The sequence below is a fragment of the Lycium ferocissimum genome, chromosome 10 (assembly GCF_029784015.1).
Source record: "Lycium ferocissimum isolate CSIRO_LF1 chromosome 10, AGI_CSIRO_Lferr_CH_V1, whole genome shotgun sequence".
NCBI classification, from domain to species: domain Eukaryota; kingdom Viridiplantae; phylum Streptophyta; class Magnoliopsida; order Solanales; family Solanaceae; genus Lycium; species Lycium ferocissimum.
In genome coordinates this window covers 29,027,133-29,046,463 of record NC_081351.1, presented here as the reverse complement: position 1 = coordinate 29,046,463, position 19,331 = coordinate 29,027,133, and the positions used below count along the sequence as shown (strand labels likewise).

The following is a 19,331-nucleotide window of genomic DNA, read 5'->3' as shown; positions in this document are numbered from 1 at the left end:
ATCAAGTTATTATGTGGCTTTTTCAATCATCATTTAGATGTTACCTTGGCTTGTAGGTTTTTATCTAAGGGTAGAATTGAAAAAAATTGTCAATTTATGTCTTGATTTCCTAAGGTGACACTTATTAAGGGACAAATTTTTTTGATTAAGATGACGCTTATTATGGGACGGAGGAAATATTACTTAGCCATTGCTTAAGTTGTGACTGTCATAGTAAAATCTTTTGGTTGAATCTAAGCATTCAAAAGGAGGGTAGTTAGATAATGCTCTCTCCGTCCCATAATAAGTCACTTTTACCAACATAAAAAATTGTCCCATAACAAGCGTCACCTTAACAAATTAAGACATAAATTGGTTAGTTTTTTTCAACTCTATCCTTAGACAAAAATTGACAACTTAAAAATAACATCTAAGATGATTGGAAAAGCCACATATTAACTTGATATTATTGGATTCTCATTGTCAAAAGGATTACTATTTGTGCATGCTCTAATCAAGAGGAAAAAGTAATTTATTTTTATTACGTAGGGGTAATTTAGTAAACTAGGCGTAATTTAGTAAACTTCACATTGCATTATTAGTTTCGTAATATGCGTGTTTTTGGCTAAGGTAATGCTTATAATGGAACGGAGAAAGTAGATGATTGCGGTGGAGTTAGTACTTAAGTTACAAATCCACGTGAACTCAATAGCTTTTGTTTAGATTTTGCATATATATTAAGAAAACCATCAAATATCCATAAATATGAAATATTAACTTAAGGTTATTATAGAACCGATAAATCTTAAATCCTTCATCCGTCTTTGATGTCAAAAATTATGATTATAATGCATCTCATATACTTTTTCTTGCATTTTCAATTGATGTAAATAAGCTGTCCCATTTATTTCTTTACATGATTTGTTTTTCTACATAAATTGTTTTTAATGAGAGAGCGTTTCAATTTCCAGCAAAGACTAGTTAGAATATTATTGCTTTTGTATACTAAACCAAAAAGAGTATATTTCGCTAAATTTGATCAAACAGCTTATATTTTTGTGAATCGGTACTGATTTCTTCCTTTATTCCAATTTATATTACATACAATTATTACTCTTGTAGACAAAGGTTCTGTACGTGCACTTAAGTAATTGATCCCACTTTGGAGCATTTCCAAAGGTGCACTGACAGCTATTGAGAGAATGTTAAAAATTAAAAATAAAATAAAAAAAAGAACCTCCGAGTCCGATATTCGCATTGAATCTCAATTAATTCGGATTCACGTTATATAAAATTCTTTAGAGGAGAACGTTCCCTACTAATGTTTCTCTACATCCAATGTTTGAACTCAAAATAAGGGGGAAGGATCCTGTCCAACCCACCACAAACTTTGATGTTCACTTTCCCCAGAGTACCCTTTTCATTCAGAAAATTTTTAAGGTACATTATTCTCCCTCCTAAATGTCTATAAAACTATAAATTCAGTTTCTCTTGTACACGAGTAGAACTTGACAATTAAATTTAGTGCATTTTGAAATGATTAAATTTGGGGTATATTGAGTTACATGAACAATGACAATTCACATAACCGATGCCAACTTGCTTGGAATACATGAACAATGACAATTCACATAACCAATGCCAACTTGCTTGGAATTGAAACAGAGTAGTAGTTGTGCTTCTTGTTGAGATGAGTAAATTTAGTAAAATTGTAGGACTGTTGCACACTTATCGAAACATGGTGTTCATCCTGTAATGGTCCTACATTACTAATACAGAGTAATGGAGTATAACAGCTGAAAGAAAAGTCTCAGCCACAATTTCATATCAGTGAACTTCTGCAACTATATTGGTTCCATCAATTGTCTGCTGCAAGATATCCCTATGATGATTGATTCGATCAATTCCAAGTTCAACCCACTGGAAGTTATTTCCTCAATACCCAAAGATAAAGTTACTCAAGCTGGCATATTTATGGAGAAATGCAACTTGTACAGGAAAATGAAGGAAACCAAAATTTAACTCGATGAAACAAAACTGTAGGCCATCCTGTGGTGACAAAAATTGCTTCACTTTTAAGAACCATTTTCCTTACGAGATGATCCGTGGCGTCGCTCTTTTTTATAACGCAATTGCTCTGGATCAAACCCGCCTTCATCAGCTCCATAGACGGCCCAAGATGGTGTAGGTGCCATGTAATCCTTACTGGTGAAGGGTCTTCCAGAAGCTACCTGTAGCACCATAGGGTTTAAAAAACATTGATTACAATAACAGAAATGGGAACTATGTACTAATAGCCTGTTTGGCAAGCTTCTAGGAAGCCAAAAGTGCTTATTTTAGAAAGTCGAGGTGTTTGGCCGAACTTTTAGGGAAAAAGTAAGTGCTTTCAATAGTAGCAGAAGCTAAAAAAAAGTAGCTTTTCTCCCGAAGCACTGTTATGATATTAGCAAAAAAGTGTGTTTCAAATTGATAAGCCAAACACAAATTGCTACTCTCCAAAAGTGTTTTTCCGAAAAGCACTTTTCAAATAAGCAAATCTTGGAAGCTTGGCCAAACAGGCTAACAAGAGACGTAACGAACCAGGTCATGGAACTTCTCGTAGTCAATCCACGTGAACCATTGACCATCAATTTTAAACTTATCGACTTTAGCCAGAATAACACAGCAAGAATGCACATGCTCACAAGCAACTTCATACTCTCCATTGCTCTTTTTAGCTAAGGCCTCAGAGAATTCCCTCACATCAGCATGCCAAGGGACATTCTCCATTGTCAACTTTGATGTAGCCGACCTGTGTAAAACAACTCCTTATTACTTAATTCTCATGCACTGAGTTTTGAAATCAAATCAACCGAGCAGAAGAGGGGAGAAAAGAAAAAATGTAAAGGAGAATGACAAAATGCCCCCCTTATGTATGAGGGTAAGTTCAAAATAGTCCCTTAAGTATGTACTTAAGGGTTTTGGACTTTTGGTCCTTTAAATTTGCCAAAATTAACACTTTTAGTCTCCGACAAATATTCATCGAACTCTTTCCTCATCAACAAAAACTATGAAAAAAAAAAAAGGGAAACTAGCGGGAACTCACATTTAGAGGTACAATTTTTGTAGTTTCTGCTATTTTTAATTTATTTCTAGAGTCTGGTGTTCTATAATATTCTGCTATGGCTTCTTCACTTCTGTTATTTCTTTTCCGACTTGCTTTAAAATGCTTTTCCTTGAGCTGAGGGTCTATCGAAAACAACCTCTCTACTTTTGAAATGCTTTTCCTTGAGCCAAGGGTCTATCGGAAACAACCTCTCTACCTCCCAAGGTAGGGCTAAGGTCTGCGTACACTCTACCCTCCCCAGACCCCACTTGTGGGATTACATTGGTTATGTTGTTGTATTTCTAGAGTCTGGTGGTGCAGCTTTTTGAGCCTTGAGCACTTTTTTCTTGATTTAAAAAAAAAAAAAAAAACCATCTTTTTCGTATCTGGTGTAGTTTTTGTCGTTTTTATATTTTAGGATTTGATGGGACTTTCTTGGTGTTTATACTTAAATAATTTTTTCCTACTGTTTCTATCAAATCTAATACTAGACAGAGTTTGGTAAATATCATATGGAGACTAAAAGTGTTGAATTTTGGCAACTTAAAGGCCCAAAACCATTAAATGCATACATAAGGGACTATTTTGAACCTGCCCTCAAACACAAGGGACTATTTTTATCATTTTTTCAATAGTAAAGCAAGAGGGAAAAACTTACGATCCACAATAAGTGACACCTTTGATTTCAACAAAATCAGGTTTTCCAATGCTGAACAGGCTAGAATATGCATCCACCTCTTCTGCATTCCACCCTTTAACAAGTGTCAAACGATAGACAGTTCTTTGCTCCTTCTCCTTGAGAGCTTTCAAGGAATCCTAACGAAATCAAAATAACAGAAACCAATAATAAGCCAGTCAGAATTGTAGCATACAAATATGAAAAAACCCGAGAAACTACGGCAAATTTCGATTTTGTTTCCCGTGGCAGCCAAATCTTTTTAAGCACTGGGTATGTTGTTGATGTAAAAGTAAGCATTTTAAACTTCCACTCACTGTTATATCACAAAATCCAGTTTGATTACATAACTTATTGGATATTCATTCTTTAGTTTAAACTAAAGAATGAATATCCAATAAGTTATGTAATCAAACTGGATTTTTAGTTTAAATCTGATAAATATTTCTATATTCATGACACTTACAAGAAATCGCTCCCAGAAGTCTCCAAATAGTGGTCTATCAATTGCTTTTAAGCTGTCCTTTGTACCAGCATCTACGCTGACATACAACTGTACATTTAAAGATGAATTGAGATTTAGAAATGGAATTTATATGTTGACATACTCAAAAGATTGACAAAGAGACAAGAATAAAGCCCTAGCAGACCTGTGTGATTGGTCTCAATAACTTAATCTTGTCAGGAAACTGCGCATTAGTTACAAGAAAAGTCGAAATCCGCCTCTTGTGCAGCTCATCTATAAGTGAATTTATTTCTGGATACATAATAGGCTCACCAACCAGTGACAAGGCGCAATGCCTAGGAGAAAGACCCTCAGACAAACGCTCAGCTTTAACACCTGCACGAGTAGGATATTTTGGTCAATAACTATGACGTTGTGAACAGAAAGTTGATAATACTAGTATTAATTTTGGATGGCTGATATTTTCAGCCTATTTCGTATTTGGAGGGCCAAACAAGCAAAAAGGTGGAAGGACATTGGTTTTCATAAAGAAAACGTACATATATAAGTAGAACCAGCAATAAGCAGTATCATTTTTACCATTTTTATTTGGAAATCGGAAGGCCCTTGAATCAAAATAAAACACAACTCAACCGAGGTACATTTTCTTGAATGGAGAAAAGAAAACAAAATGACCTAACAGAATCACGTTCAATAAAATCACCAAATGACTTCACCTAGGCACATTATTTCTCATGTGGCTTTGCTCAACTTCCATACAACTTCACAGAAAAACATATAGGTGCATGTGTACTAGAAAACAAACCTGGAACGCCTTTCATCTGCTTTATCATTTTTGTATGCAAATCTATAGCTGTGTTCACAATCTCAATAGGGTCATCCATCTTCCATGTCCAGCTCTTGCCCACAGGGTTTGTGTGATGTCTCCAACAAAAAACACATTTGTTGGCACATGCTAAACTAGGAGTGGCCTCCATGCACCTATGCAGTGAAAAAATGCAAATCCAGCTTTAGAATCAGCATACAAGGCTAGGAAGTCATAAATACGGAGCCTACTAAATGATGCACAAGAGGTCAGTGCACTAGGACCAGGGGTAGCAAAATTAGCACATGAAAACATGACTCGCCCAATCCCACGTTTGGGCCCATTTTAGCCCAACTCGTTTAGCCCATCTAATGATTGGGTTGATATGTAGCCCAAATTGACCAATGAGAAACCTTGTCAAAATATTTTCAAAAAGACATTTTTTTTTTGTTTGATATGTTATACATAGCCATAATAATTTTTTTTTTTTTTTTTTTTTTTTTTTTGTATTAGGTACTGAAAAGATTATAAAAGAACAAATATAGAAATTAAAACTTAGTAAGAATTAGGCGGGTTGGGTTATGACCCGCTTTTAAGCCTACTTTAGCCCAACCTATAGCAGCCCTGACCAGCCCATTTATTAATTCATCCCATTTTGACCCACCTAAGTTTAGCCCAACCATCCCATTTGACACCCCTAGTCTAGGACCTTTTCTTTTGTTAGCTCCATGATCTCTTAATTAGGCAGCCCTGTTTAAGACAATTAAAAATGCCGTTTCATTTTCTGGTTGTTCATTGTGTAAAATTGAAGGTTTCCTCAGTGGAATAATTTGATGCCAAATGCATGAAAGCAACTTACATGCTTTATATGGAAAATTAGTTTGCTATCCTACTCCTACTCCTTATCAAATGCCTCTAAAACACCCTTTTCTGGGATATATAAATGCAAATATAATTGCAGACTATTTTATTATTCACTGCATACTTCATCAACTCTAAGAATTCTAGCACTCTAAAAAGCTTTACAATAAAGCTGGAACTTGCACACAGAGGGGATATTGTTGGAAACTCAAATGCAATCATGTCAACCAAGGATCAAAACAAACACATAACTCATAGACAGACTGCAATAGTAAAAATGTAAAAACTATAACGATCACCTATACCGGGAAAAAAAAATAAAAAATTAAACAATCACCTGTGAGACTCAATGCCATAAAATGAGTGCTTATAGCAACCACCACGCCCTCTAAGTTGTGATTTTGTCCATCTACAAAGTTTCACACCGCTATGCGAACCAATTATTTTATATCCCTGCAATTTCATCACCAAATAAACTACCTTAACATAAATCCAACTAACTAATTCGACAACAAACAGAAGTTAGTTATTCAACCACAATACCTGTTTCTCCAAACTCGCCCTAATAACCGGCGTTACCATTGCTTTCTTCTCTCCGTTCACAACTCCACCATTCGACTTCCCATTAACTAACTTATTATCTCCAACTCCTCCTTTCTTTCTCGAAGGCCCTTTACCCGCAATATCCTCAAGATCAACAATCCCCGACTCCTTCTCATTTTCCTCAAACTCATCGTCATCATCATCATATTCCTCGTCATCATCTCCCTCGCTTGCTACTTCATCTTCACTACCATCATCACCAACAACCCCATTCCCAATATACCCCCCATTTTCACCCAAATTACTCAAAACTCCAACAACCCTTTTACTCCACTTACCAAACACTTCATCCAAATTACCCTCATCAACATCACCTTCACACAAACCTAAAACCTCAACCCCACCAAGTTTCCTCAACTTCCTCGAAAAATCACGCGCCACGGCATTAAACGTTTCGCCATAAGATCCACTCCCAACACCAAAGATTGCAAATTTACACTTACTAAGCAATAAAGAACCAACCCTAAAATCATCAGCACTCTCATTTAACCAATCAACAAAAAAGCCAGCATTTTTAGGTGGTTTCCCATCATCCCAAGTTGAAGCAATAATCAACACAAAACTTTCTTTATGTAAATCTTCAGGTTCGTAATCTTTTGGGTCAACAAGATCAAAGTCAAACCCATTGAGTTTTAACAAAGTGTGTAGTTTTTGTGCTAGGGTTTTAGAAGTGTTGGTTTGGGATATAAAGAAGAGTTTGCCTTTTGGGGTTTTAAGATTAGGGTTTTGGTTTTTTTTAGGGTTTAAGCGTTTGATGACGTGGCGGCGTGATTTGTAGAAGAAGTAGACTGTGGTAGCGGAGAGGAGCGTGAGGATAGCGAGGCGCGTGGGGTAAGAAGATAGTGATAGGGGCATGTTTGGCTATTTTTTAGGTTTTGTTAAAGAGAGGATGATGATGATGGTTGTTGTGTTTGTAGGTAGCTTTCATCTCAGTGTATCAATGGCGGCAAATGCTTCCTTTTTCTTTTTCTTTGTTTGCTGAATAACGTCTTGTTTGGATGGAGGTTACATAGGATTATACTAAATAAATACTACAGTACTATATGTGGAGTTATTATTAAAAAATGGAAGTAAAAGATAATAAGAGAATTAAAAGTATGCTCTGACATGTTTAGATCTCTATCAAATATTTAGCAAATTTCGTCTGTTAGATTTGACAGAAGGTCCGAGAAAAAGATTCAATCAAAGTTACTAGAGAAGTTTAATCAAATCTTAAAATTTACTATAACACAAAATACCATACTACACACTAAATAAAATAATAGACATTGAACCTAAAACTTGCACCAGAGTTCAGGAAAAAAAAAAACTGCAAAATTTGTATTTTCAAGGTAGGTTCCTGTTTGCTAGCTATTGTACCGTGGACAGATTATTTAGTGCACACTCAAAGTACTCCATCCTTCTATAAGTGTTATGTTAGCTAAAAATACACATCTTAAGAAACCAATAATATAATGTGAAGTTTATCAAATTATCCTATATAATAAAAATAAATTACTTTTACCTCTTGATTAGTACATACACAAGAAGTAAATCTTTTAATATTGGGAGTCCAACAATACCAAATTACTATGTGACTTTTTCAATTATCATTTATATGTTACTTTATTGTCCAAGAGTAGAATTGGAAAAAGTAGCTAATTTATGTCTTGATTACACTTACTATGAGATAAAATTTTTGACTAAATTGACACTTACTATTGTACGGAGAGAGTATAATGGTTGCGGATTTCATGTTTCAAAAGAAGAAAGACCCGTTAAATCTTTTTTTTAACTGTACTTTCCGTCAAATCTAACCGATAAAGTTAGTTAAATATTTAACGGAGATCAAAAGCATTAATTTTTGACAATATTATAGGTCGAAACTGCTCAAAATATATTCAAGGGAGTATTTTGAATTATATATACCCAAACCTAAGGACCAGTTTTGTTAGTTTCACCATTTTTGTGGAACTTGAAGCTTTGGCACCGAACCCATAATAAAGCCTTACCGCCGCCTTCTTCCCCAAAATTTCCTCCAAAGCCCTCCTCTCACTTGTCGTCTATAAAATAAAACCCCTCAAAGTAAAAAAACATTCAAAATAGTCCGAAAGAAAAGTAGAAACCTACTAGAACGCAACTCGGTAAGGGCTTTCAAATCTCGGTCCACTGTTCTCTTCATTTTAGTGCTTTATTTTTCAGTTTTTAGCTTCTTGTTGTAGCGTTCCGTCACATAAGAATTCAAATTTTGCGACAGTGGGTATTTTAAATATAATGGGTACTCGGCTGATTTTGTTAGTAGTGATTGGAGGAAAAATCAGTAAAATCACGTACTAATAGAAAATGTCCATGACCCATAAATCTTTGCCGTAAAAAATAGTGTCTTGATCATGCTATGTGATATATTTGGCATAATAGAAGAAATAACACTTTCTTTTGTATCTTGCAGTTTTCGTCTAATTTGATGGAGCTAGAGGATAGCATTTTAAATTTCTCTGATGACGACGAGAGCTTCGACGACGAAGAAGATGTTAAAATGAATGATATTGAGGAAGGAGAATTGGTTGACAAGATTTCCAAGACTGGATTAGAGGAAACTAGTGCTGGTGCATCTGCCAGCTCCATAAATCCTGTTTCGGGCAAAAAAAATCAGAGGCGCAGGAAGAACAAGAAGAAGAAGAAGAACAAACGTAAAGGAGGTTCTTCGGGTCCAAAGGTCACAGACATTAACAGGTTTGTTACACTAATCATAGTCATTGTACCTTTTAATGGAGAAAAAAGGTCTGCGTCGCATATTATGATTATTCCATACTGATATAATTACTGTGCATGGCCCAGGGGCATACCGTTGGATATAATTAGGACTTGCAAAACACCATCCAATTCTACCCGTTAGATATGGGTTGGATAACCAACTTCTTAAAAATGGATCAAATATGAGTATTATGCACTAAAACAATGGATATCCACATGGATAATATGGATGTCCATATTATCAATGCACATTTGTCTGCATTATTTTTCATGAGTTCTTGCTTTCTGGGGTCTCAGTTTATGTTGGCTTTTAGCTTGTCTTGTCACCTGACTATTCTTGAAGCCATGGGCATTATGGGTATCCATATTGTCCGTCACCCATTTTTTTATCCGTGTTAAATATGGGCGGGTTAGATAGTTTATCTGTTTTTGTTTAAGACGTTTTGACCCGCCTGTTTTCCACTCCTAGATATAATTGACAAGATGATTGCCTTTGAGTAATCAAAGGAAGATAATTGTCGTGGATACCAAATGACTGATGCATAGGTTTATTTGCTTTATTAGTCTAGCTATGTGTCCCAGTTAACATTCCTTCCTTTGCTTTAGGAACTAATCTCATGGATTTTATATTGCTATTAACCACTTTGCTGTGGTTGTGTCAGAGAGTAGCCCTTTGGTCAAAGTTGCTTCAGTTTGTATACCCTTGTCTGTTACACGAATTTGCATCTTTGCATCTTTTCTATTTGTTGTATATGTGTATCAGGCTTTGACTTTTCGCTCTCTTTGAATCTGTTGCTGTAGATTTGTTTTGGATGTCGGTAAACGCTTGAAAGAGAGGAAATCTTATCTCATTTGGACTGCAGTTGGTCTTCTTGGCGTATCTGCTTTGAGTGATCTTGTCAAAGAGGTATGGCTTTTCTTCTATATGTGCTTTTGTCATCTCTCCTGATGGTTTTACTGATAAGCTTAATTTTCATTTAGAAAATAGTGTTAACATAACTTCACCAAACTGCCCCCTTCCGCCCCTAAAAAAATAGTTCATCTCTTTGTCACTAAGACCCGCAAACTTAGACATATAAGAAATCCCAGACTTAAACATTGATACATTTGAAATGCCCTTGCTATTGATATTGACCAGTGCACTCAACCGTAGTACATGTGAAAGAGAAAGAGGGGAAGAAATTGCATGCTTGTACGAGTGAATTTGTGAAAGATAGGGAGAATTGGCAAGGTGAAGCTAAGAGAACCAGGAGAGGATGGGTAAGGAGGAAACTGATTTGGCACCCATGTTTCATATGTCCATCAATGAAAATGCCTCATACAATTTATGTTGGTTATGTGACACCAATAATGAAATACTTCTCATTGGACCTATAGCCTGTAAAAGATTTAAAATGTCACCATTCAAATTTCTTTGCCAGTCGAAGGTGCACTTTTAATTACGAAAACTATGATTAGTTATGTTACTGAATGTTCAATCTTCAACGATGTGTTTAATTGAACTTAAATGGTAGTGTATTGCTAGTATACGGTTTTGCTAGGTTGATGTGCAATTCCCTGGGGGTTCTCATGGTTATTAGGGTTTCTGAGTCGTTTACTGCATAGTTTTTTGTTAGCTGGAAAAGTTGGGCCATAATATTTCTAAGATTCTGGAAGAGGCAGAGCTTCTGAGTTTTATGATTGGAAATGAAAATCTTGCTCTGGAGCCCTATTTGGCTATGCCGTTTTACACGAGTGCAAGATAAATGGGTTAAGTTTTCCCTTTGATTAATAACCCTAACGAAGATGATACTTACCTATCCAAGAAAAAAGGGACCTTTGGTTAATGTAGGAAAGCCTGTATGTCTTAATTTTAATGATTCTTTGGCTACGTACAATATGCTTTAGGTCATCATATCCCTTTTCCGGCATATCTAGTGTGAAATCAAAGAGAAAAGTTACAAATTTCAATTCACTTTCCACGGGAGTTCCCATCTTTCCGTCCTTCTCCTCGAGGAGGATCTTTCTTGTTGGAACCATTTTTATACAGTAAAATTTACAGGTGGATGCAATTCAGACATGTGGTGGCCAGAAGACTGCTGATGGCAGGCGTCACCGAACAGGTGGTGGAATATTGTGGAGCATCCTTAAAGTACGAGATCCAAATGCATACAAAGAGATAATGAAGAAAGGGAAGGAGTTTGAGGTGAGTCATGATTCTTTGCGCTCTATTTAGTTCATACTTATCCCCTGTGCCTGTGGCGATTTAATTGCCCAACCTGGATACTAGGTGGTCACCATAATGTTCATGAATTCCATTATCAGGACCCCGGTAAGCATGAATATTTTCGACGATGCTGAAGGTTTTTGTGCTATCTCAAACAAAAGAAAACTAAAGCAGGCAACGTTAAAGAAAGGAAAGAACCTTTAGTAAAGGCCTTATGGAGGTTTTTAGGGTTTTTAAATTTTATTTGGTAAGTTTAGGATATGTGTGGATCGTTTATATATAGTTTATTATGACTGCACTCTACAGCATTCATTGCAAGTGAAATATAATGCAATTACCAATGTATCTCTTCTCATTGCTTCATTGAAATGCTCTTAAAATTCACACTGCATATTTGGATATGTTAGTAATTTTTAGAAATTTTCGTTTTGAATTTTAAGTGATTATTTATTGTGGGTAACTTCCTCGAGATTAAAATGCACATCATTGGTTCAATCCTCCAGCCCTTGGGTGGCCATGGTAATTTTTAGTTGCAAGGACAATTATTATCTCACCTATCAAAAATATCCATCTCTATTTGCTATTTATCATATGGCTAGTGATCTTTGCAGCATACTATGCTGTGTTTTTAAAACAATTGCATTCATAATTTTAACTGTTGATCTGCTAGTTGCTTATTGTCCTTTGTGTGTCCCTATATTCCAGTGCTCACTAAGAGCGTAATTTTGCAGAAGCAGTTTAAGCAGGAGGCTAAGCTCAAGCAAGAACCGCCCCAAAATAAAGAAGCTTCTTTTGAGAGCTCCAGTCAGACAATGGGAGATAAGATTACAGCCAATTCTTCAGATGTTTTGCTGCAACAAGTTCCTGTTGAGCAGTCGAATAGTGGAGCCAAACGTGCACCTGTTCATGAAAGAATAAGGATGCCTGTCACATATGATGATATATTTGAAGGAATTGATGAAGGGAAGGATTCAAAGGATCCGTTGGCTCCTGAAAAAAGCTCATATGATGTGGTGGGATGAGGTGATCCGCAACATGTATAAAGTTGATGCTAATTGCAAATGACGATCAGCTTATAGGGATTTGAGAATTGAATATCAACTTGATTTTTGATAAAGCCTCATAGTACGGGTTTTCAAGTTGAATTTCGCTTATGAACTTCTAGATAGCGTGTGCATTCTCTTCCCTTTCATTTTGTTCATCTTCATCCGAGTAAATACATATGTTTGCAGTGGCCAAAAGTTTTTCTAGATCTAATTAAAATTCTGCAATTTTTTCAGGAGAGAAGAGAAGAAAATCGTATAGCTTGCTAGCACTGAGGGTGGTTGTGTTTTTTGTCTGTAAATTCTCTTGAATGAAACTTGCCAAATTATGAAGTATTGCCTGTTGCCCAGGACTAAAACTTAAAAAGGTTGTAAGGGTGAAAACTTTAAACCTTTTTAATCTTTATCCTCCATTCTCCATTGTTGAACGTTTGGAAACTCATCTGCCGTTTTACAAGTTTTTTCTCAGCTGGGTTTCTCTTGAATATACTCGTATTCACTTTAAGTCTGTGTTTGGTTGCTATCCATTTTAATTCTCGATCTACCAAACTCGTGACAGAAAAAGAGGAAGAAAGGTTTCTAATTTAGCCAAATAACACAATAAGATGACCTTCAATTTCAATCCTATAAAAATAAATGAGTTAAAAACTTGTGAAACCAACAATAATGAAAAGGATTTAAGTTACATATAAGTGTCGACAGTTTAATTAACGTTTACACGATTAGTGCTATTTAACCTACTATAGCAAGCAAACTTACCATAAACTGTAGGTTACAAATGAATGCTTGTTCAGTAGAATTACTTGCCTTTCAGTCTTTCACCAGATTGCGTAAATACTTTTTACATCGTTATCATTCGTTAGTACATAGAACTTGAACTCTTAACAAAGAAGAAAAATTAATTTTCTGCCTGAAGGACTAACTAATACTATACATAATCTCCGGATCAACCATCAATTGTTCCTCGTGAATCTAGGGGTTCAGGACAGAGAGATGGCTAAACTCAACACGATGATGCTAAATTTATATAAAGTAGAAAATGGATACTTCAGCATAGATGTCCCAAAATGTCATTTTCCATTTTTTTCGAGATCAATCATTCATTAACAATGCAACAAAAGAAGTAACGAAACCACATCATAATATAAGGTTCACATGATCCTATAACAACAGACCAAAGGCTGGATAAAAAAAGAATTCAATTTATGCACAGACGTATGAGTCAATCAATGGTAAGAGCAAAAGTATCACTCACGCATTTCTTGTTAGAAAATACTTCCTTTTCAGCAACGATCCAACAATGAATATTAAGTTTTGATATACATTTCCAAACCCACTCTCTCAAACTCACAACCCACCACGGCGTCTATATTCTGGATCCACCACTATTTCTTTTTCAATATATGAAGAGGGAGGCCAAGAAATTGGTACAAGTCAAATAGTTGGCAACAATGGCACTGGTGTTACTCGAAGTATAAACAATATCGAATAGAACAGCAGATCTCGCAAGAAAATGACTTGGAAGCCCGGATATATATGTGGTATCTTTCTATGCTTTATTCAATTAATCAAATGACTTGCCTCTAAGGATTCATCAAGGTCTCCACATGGACTTTTGTGCACAAAGGATGCCTTCCTTATCTTTCGTGAAAGTCATTCGTATCTCCCAATGCAAGCTTCTCAATATTTTCTCTAGTGGATCGAGTATTTCGACCTTGTCACGTATAATTCCCCAGCCACCAGGCCGCAATATACGGTCCATCTCAACCACAATCACAATAGGATGCTTGCACCTGTAATGAATGATCATGAAAACAAACCACTTAAGCTCTAAAGAAAATTTTGAAGTCTGGAAATGGAAAGGTACAATTTATTCCCACTTCTTTTGACTTCAGATGGAGAAGTCATTTTAAACGCTTTAAATGTTTATTGACCATTATCATACGCGTGAGACATTAATTATGACGACTAGGGACAAAATAGTCCATAAGCGTTGGGGGTTTAATCTAAACATCAAGAAGCAAGTCAACTTTAATATTGCAACAAAAGTTCGACGGAGTAAACAAAATAGTGTTTTGGTGAACATTATAAGCAATTATGTCAAATATAACCATGCTTGCCTAGGCCATTAAAAATCATTTTCACAGTTTAATCTGAAATGAACTACAGTGAACCACATTGATGTCTCAATATTACAGTTAAATGAAAAATTACTTGAGCACTAGGATTGGTGAAACGAGAAGGATCCGTAAAAATTTACGAGGGGAATACTGAACCAAGTGAACAAATAAAGGTCATGCTAACCTGTTCTTAAGCCTCGAGAAGAGATGATCTGCGTGTAGAAGGTCATATGATCTTGGATAAGTACCAAAAGCCTCGCACCAATCGTGGTACACGCCAACAAGTCCTCGTTCAAAGACTATCGGAAGGGTGTTTGGTGCATGTTCAGGAACAACATTCATCACCCACACCTTGTGCTGTGCAAGAGCTGCTGCAAATCTGTGTATATTTCTCTCAGTTGTTAGCGTCCTTGTTGTGGCACTAGAATGCGGTACAATATTACAAGGGAAAATATTAATTTTAGACCCACATTTATTGGTAAATTCTGATTTTGGTCCTTGTGATATATGACTCAACACATCTGACCTTTAATCAATTAAAGTGTGTGCTTTTGGTCCCTTTAGTAGGAAATCTGTTATATTTTGACTACTTTTAGAAGTATATTACCCTCAAATACAGAGTAACAATACAAGTTCAAGATAATACATAGATAATTAAACAGTGGAACGTTCTGAAAATTTGTGAATATTCATAAGCAAAGGGATCTAACGTGTAATCAAAAATCTCAAGGACTAAAAGTAGAATTTATCAATAATTGACGGACCAACAGAACTATTAACCCATATTACTATCAAAAGAAGAGGAAGAACCAATAACATATTAATGGAGTTTAAGTTTTTCTGCCTCTTTCATAAGATGAACCAAGATAGGGACTTACCCTCCATTGATGGCTTTCATATCCATTACATTCCGAATGTTGGACCAATCAATACCCAAGCCAACTAGATAAGAATTGTTAACAATAGCTTTCCAGTGTTCACTATCCGCAATCAATTTCTCTCTACTGTTCATCCAGTCGGGAAAAGTTTCAAGTCTCTTTGGCCATTCTTCAGGCCATTCGGTTCCTCGTTGTTCTATGGATTCAGGAAGCGTATGCAAGCAAGATTTAATTGACACGTGCCTGTTCCGAATAAATCAATGAGCGTTGAGAGTATTAAGAAAGAAAAGCAGGAATAATTGCTTGCATAAATGGTGTTCATATTAACAGAAGCATGACATTTTTTTTTGATAATCGAGAAATCACCAATTGATGAGAGACAAGTATGACAAAACAAGCTTTTCCAACTCACCAGGAAGCATCTGGGTTCTCGTTTGCTTGGCATAGAGGTGGAACTTTTTTCCTTCTCAATCGATATATGTCATTTGCTTGTGGTTTTTGGTATAACTTAATCCTGATATCACTGATTTCATCAGTTTTATCAGCAAGGATATTCCAACAAATTGATGCTGTCAGTGTGGACATAGCTGGAGAAGAAGGTTAATGTTATGAGCATGAATACTCTACAAAAATGCTTTCGTAAATACATGCTGAAAAGAAAAAAGTAAAGCACGCAAAATTGAAAATCTTAAAATGATGGCTCGTTTTTCAAGTTTCACACAGCAGAAAGACTTTATAACAATGCAAAACAATTTCAAGCTACACGCCAGAAATGATCCACCCATCCAAATTGAGAGTTTCTTTGGTGAAAGTAACATGAATTAGTAGCAAATCTTTTGGGAGTGATATGAGAATGTCAGGAAGTCCTCATTAGCAAGAACAAGAAGTTTGTAATTGAATGTGAAATCAGGAGGGAGGATTTCATAATAAGTATCCCGTGACAGTGGAGATAAGGTCCGGTAAAGGCATTGTCATCATTCAGGAAGGAAAATACTCATTAGACTAAAACATGCAAAAGTGTAACTAAAAGCCTTTTTCATCCCAAAAAAAGAAAAAGAAAAAAAAGAAAAAAAAAAGAAAAAGAAAAAGAAAAACAGAAGTCGTTTTCCTTAACATAAGTAGAGGACAAACCTTCTTCAACTTCAATGCTAGTGCGCTTAGAAGACAAAATAAAATAACCTCCAGGCCTCAAAATTCTGTTCATTTCTATAAGATGCTTTCCCCCTGAAAGTAAAACTAAATTAAACCTCCTGATATTACAGAAACAAGAAAAAGAAAATCTCTAGCAATAACTTAACACTAACCGTTAGAATGCCAAGATGCATGACAATCACCACAGTGAATAGCATCAAAGACGCCACTAGGAAAGGGAAGCCTCCGAGTTCCGAATGGGGTAACTGCTGCTGGAAAACCACGCTCAAGTGCAACTTGTGCTAGGTCCACAAGGTCATCTTTTAATCCTAGAGTAAGTGTTAACACGTCTTTTTCAAGTAGAGAAGCCCCAAAGCTTGAATCTTTACATCCAATATCCAGCACTACACGGATGTTCTTCCCCCATTCAATGTCTGGTGCCATCTACCAATCTCCAATATCAATTCAAACACAAGGACAGATTTTGCAATTAACATTAAACTGACAACTAAATAAGTATAAATAATCATACTACATTAGCAATATACTCTCAAACTAGCCAGTCATACAACTAGTTTTCGAATCAGCAACTTCAGTAAGAGAAACATAATTGACAAAAATTTAACAGAAAACGGCCAAAATTGCCCCTGTACTTTCCGCCGAGGGGCACTTTTGCCTTCCGTTAATAGTTGGGCTGTTTTTGCCCGTGCCATTACCAAAAAGGTGACATTTTTTTCCCTTTCAGCTAACAAAATCTTTATTTTTTATTTTTTTTTAAAAAAAAACAAAAATTCATACGGAGAAGGGCAAAATTGTTTTATCCGCATGTTTAGGGGCAATTTTGGCCCTTTTCAGTTATCTCATCCTACTCATGTTTTCTTTCTATTTTCTTTTTCTTTTCTCTTTCTTCTTTTGAAATCTTTCTTTCAGCTAGACAATGTTGGCACTGTCATTTGTATGTATTTTTGTTGTACAAGATAATCATTAGACCTTTGAGCACCAAGACTATGAATTAACTAAAGGAACTCACCTCTTCTATGAAATCTAGATAGTGTTGAATTCCACCTTTGGGTATAGATTGGTTCATTGGAAAAGTGAGATATTCTCCAGACTCCACCACCCAGCTCCCTTTCTTAACAAATGCTGCTAGTTTCGGGTGTGCCACATTCTTATAAAGTATCTGTAAACATTATGAAACTTAATACAAGAAACAAGAATTAAGCTGTATTTAATGAAAATGGGCACTAATTCTCATACCTTTGACTTACTCTCAGGCCAGCTTACTGGAGTCTCATAACCATCAGGAGGAAGAGGAACAAGACACATTTGAGGTGCTCTAGGACAACTTCTTTCGTGATGCCGAAAATTATGCAACTTCCCACTAGCACTTTCAAAGTCAATGCAAGGAATGTAATTGTGCTTGCTTCTAGTACTACACAAATTCCAAGTATAATGTGCTTTTGGATCAAATATTGGTCCTAAATACTTCTTTTTCTTCCCATTATCTCTAGATTTCTCATCCTCATCCACTTGATCCAACTCCTCAGAATTAGCTAATTCACCATTACTTTCCCCTTCCTCTTTACCATCTCCTTCTCCTTCTTCTTTATTGCTTTCTATTTCCTCTTTCTCATTCTCTTTACCATCAACTCCTTCTTTATTACTTTCTATTTCCTCTTTCTCATTTTCTTTACCATCTACTCCTTCTCCTTCTTGTTTATCACTTTCTGTTTTTTCTTTCTCATTCTCTTTACCCTCAACTACTTTTTTCTCTTCTTCTTGTTTATCATTTTCTATTTTCTCTTCCTCAGAATCAGATCCTTCCAATTCTTGATCCAATATTTCTTCAACTTTTTTAGGTAACTTCAGATCCTCACCTTTTCTCTTCCTAGCAGCTCCAACTTTCTCATTTTTGTGCTTTGATGGCAAAGATCCATCAACCCTTTTCTTTTTTTTCTCAACTGAATTTGATCTATGTTTCAATTTCTTATTATGGGCTTGTTCTTTCTTGGTTGAAGGACTTAAAGAACTGACCTTTTTCTTATTTGCAGATGAAATGGGTTCTCTAATATCATCAAAAGTGTCTCTTTGATAAGCAACTGAGTAAGAAGAAGATGAAAATACAGACCAAATGAATACAAAACAAAGACCTAAGATTACTACAAAGGTTAACTTTACACTAAGTCCATAAGATTGATATGAACCTTTTACCTTGCGACCAAATCTTGTTAAAGCTGTGTTTTGCTTCCTCATTTGAACTCAAAGAAGAATCTCAAACATACCCAGAATTACAAAGGAAAAAAAAAAAAAAAAAGGAACAATCTTTTTGTTGACTCAAAACAAAATCATGGCAGTTGAAGAGAGAAATGAGAGAGTGAAGTGATGTTCTAACTAAAAGAAACTAGCAAGTGTGAAGTAAATTAAAAGCCAAGATTCATTAGTAGATTTAAATGATGTTCTGTTTAGTACTCCCTCCGGATTAAAAAAAATCCACTTACCCATTTACACACTCCTTAAAAAAATATTAACTCCTAAATTTAATCACTAAATTATCCCTAATTAAAATATTGATCATACAACTTAATCAAAATAAATAATTCAAAGGGATCAAATAGGAAAATATCCCTAATTATAATCAACCAATATTTATCGAATTTGAATGAATAATTTTAGAAAATAATGGAATTTCCATATTAATCGAGTATTTCTTCTTTTTAATATTTGGAAAATATTTTTTGGCGATTC

The 19,331-nt window shown here is 35.5% G+C and overlaps 2 protein-coding genes across 5 annotated transcripts; one reads left to right on the top strand and one right to left on the bottom strand.

Moving 5' to 3' along the window:
• Window positions 1–1,658: 1,658 nt before the first annotated feature.
• Window positions 1,659–19,010, bottom strand: LOC132034779 (uncharacterized). The gene is made up of 16 exons (XM_059425140.1): window positions 17,844–19,010; window positions 17,617–17,766; window positions 16,760–17,030; window positions 16,587–16,679; window positions 15,868–16,042; window positions 15,456–15,698; window positions 14,762–14,956; window positions 14,055–14,250; window positions 6,416–7,336; window positions 6,210–6,325; window positions 5,012–5,187; window positions 4,391–4,581; window positions 4,207–4,293; window positions 3,723–3,880; window positions 2,560–2,770; window positions 1,659–2,210 (listed from the first exon to the last, which is right to left on the bottom strand). The coding sequence occupies exons 1-16, from the start codon at window positions 18,837–18,839 to the stop codon at window positions 2,055–2,057; spliced, it is 4,335 nt and encodes a 1,444-aa protein (XP_059281123.1). The 5' UTR covers window positions 18,840–19,010; the 3' UTR covers window positions 1,659–2,054.
• LOC132033229 (uncharacterized) lies at window positions 8,441–12,942 on the top strand. 4 transcript variants are annotated; one of them, XR_009408674.1, is made up of 6 exons: window positions 8,441–8,598; window positions 8,904–9,187; window positions 10,010–10,115; window positions 11,250–11,393; window positions 12,146–12,584; window positions 12,695–12,942. XR_009408674.1 is itself a non-coding variant. In XM_059423141.1 (5 exons), the coding sequence occupies exons 2-5, from the start codon at window positions 8,919–8,921 to the stop codon at window positions 12,434–12,436; spliced, it is 810 nt and encodes a 269-aa protein (XP_059279124.1). In that variant the 5' UTR covers window positions 8,441–8,598; window positions 8,904–8,918; the 3' UTR covers window positions 12,437–12,942. The 4 variants fall into 4 exon arrangements, 1 of the variants encoding a protein (XP_059279124.1); XR_009408676.1 differs by having other exon boundaries at window positions 12,146–12,586; window positions 12,698–12,942; XR_009408675.1 differs by having other exon boundaries at window positions 12,146–12,610; window positions 12,698–12,942.
• Window positions 19,011–19,331: the final 321 nt, after the last annotated feature.

Coding starts and splice junctions, on each gene's coding strand:
- LOC132034779 (XM_059425140.1), bottom strand. CDS start 18,839: ATGAGGAAGCAAAACACAGCTTTAACAAGATTTGGTCGCAAGGTAAAA. Junction 14,957..15,455: donor ATGAAAGCCATCAATGGAGG/GTAAGTCCCTAT, acceptor AAATATACACAG/ATTTGCAGCAGCTCTTGCAC. Junction 2,771..3,722: donor GGTGTCACTTATTGTGGATC/GTAAGTTTTTCC, acceptor TGTTTTACACAG/GTCGGCTACATCAAAGTTGA.
- LOC132033229 (XM_059423141.1), top strand. CDS start 8,919: ATGGAGCTAGAGGATAGCATTTTAAATTTCTCTGATGACGACGAGAGC. Junction 9,188..10,009: donor AAGGTCACAGACATTAACAG/GTTTGTTACACT, acceptor CTGTTGCTGTAG/ATTTGTTTTGGATGTCGGTA. Junction 10,116..11,249: donor TGAGTGATCTTGTCAAAGAG/GTATGGCTTTTC, acceptor TAAAATTTACAG/GTGGATGCAATTCAGACATG.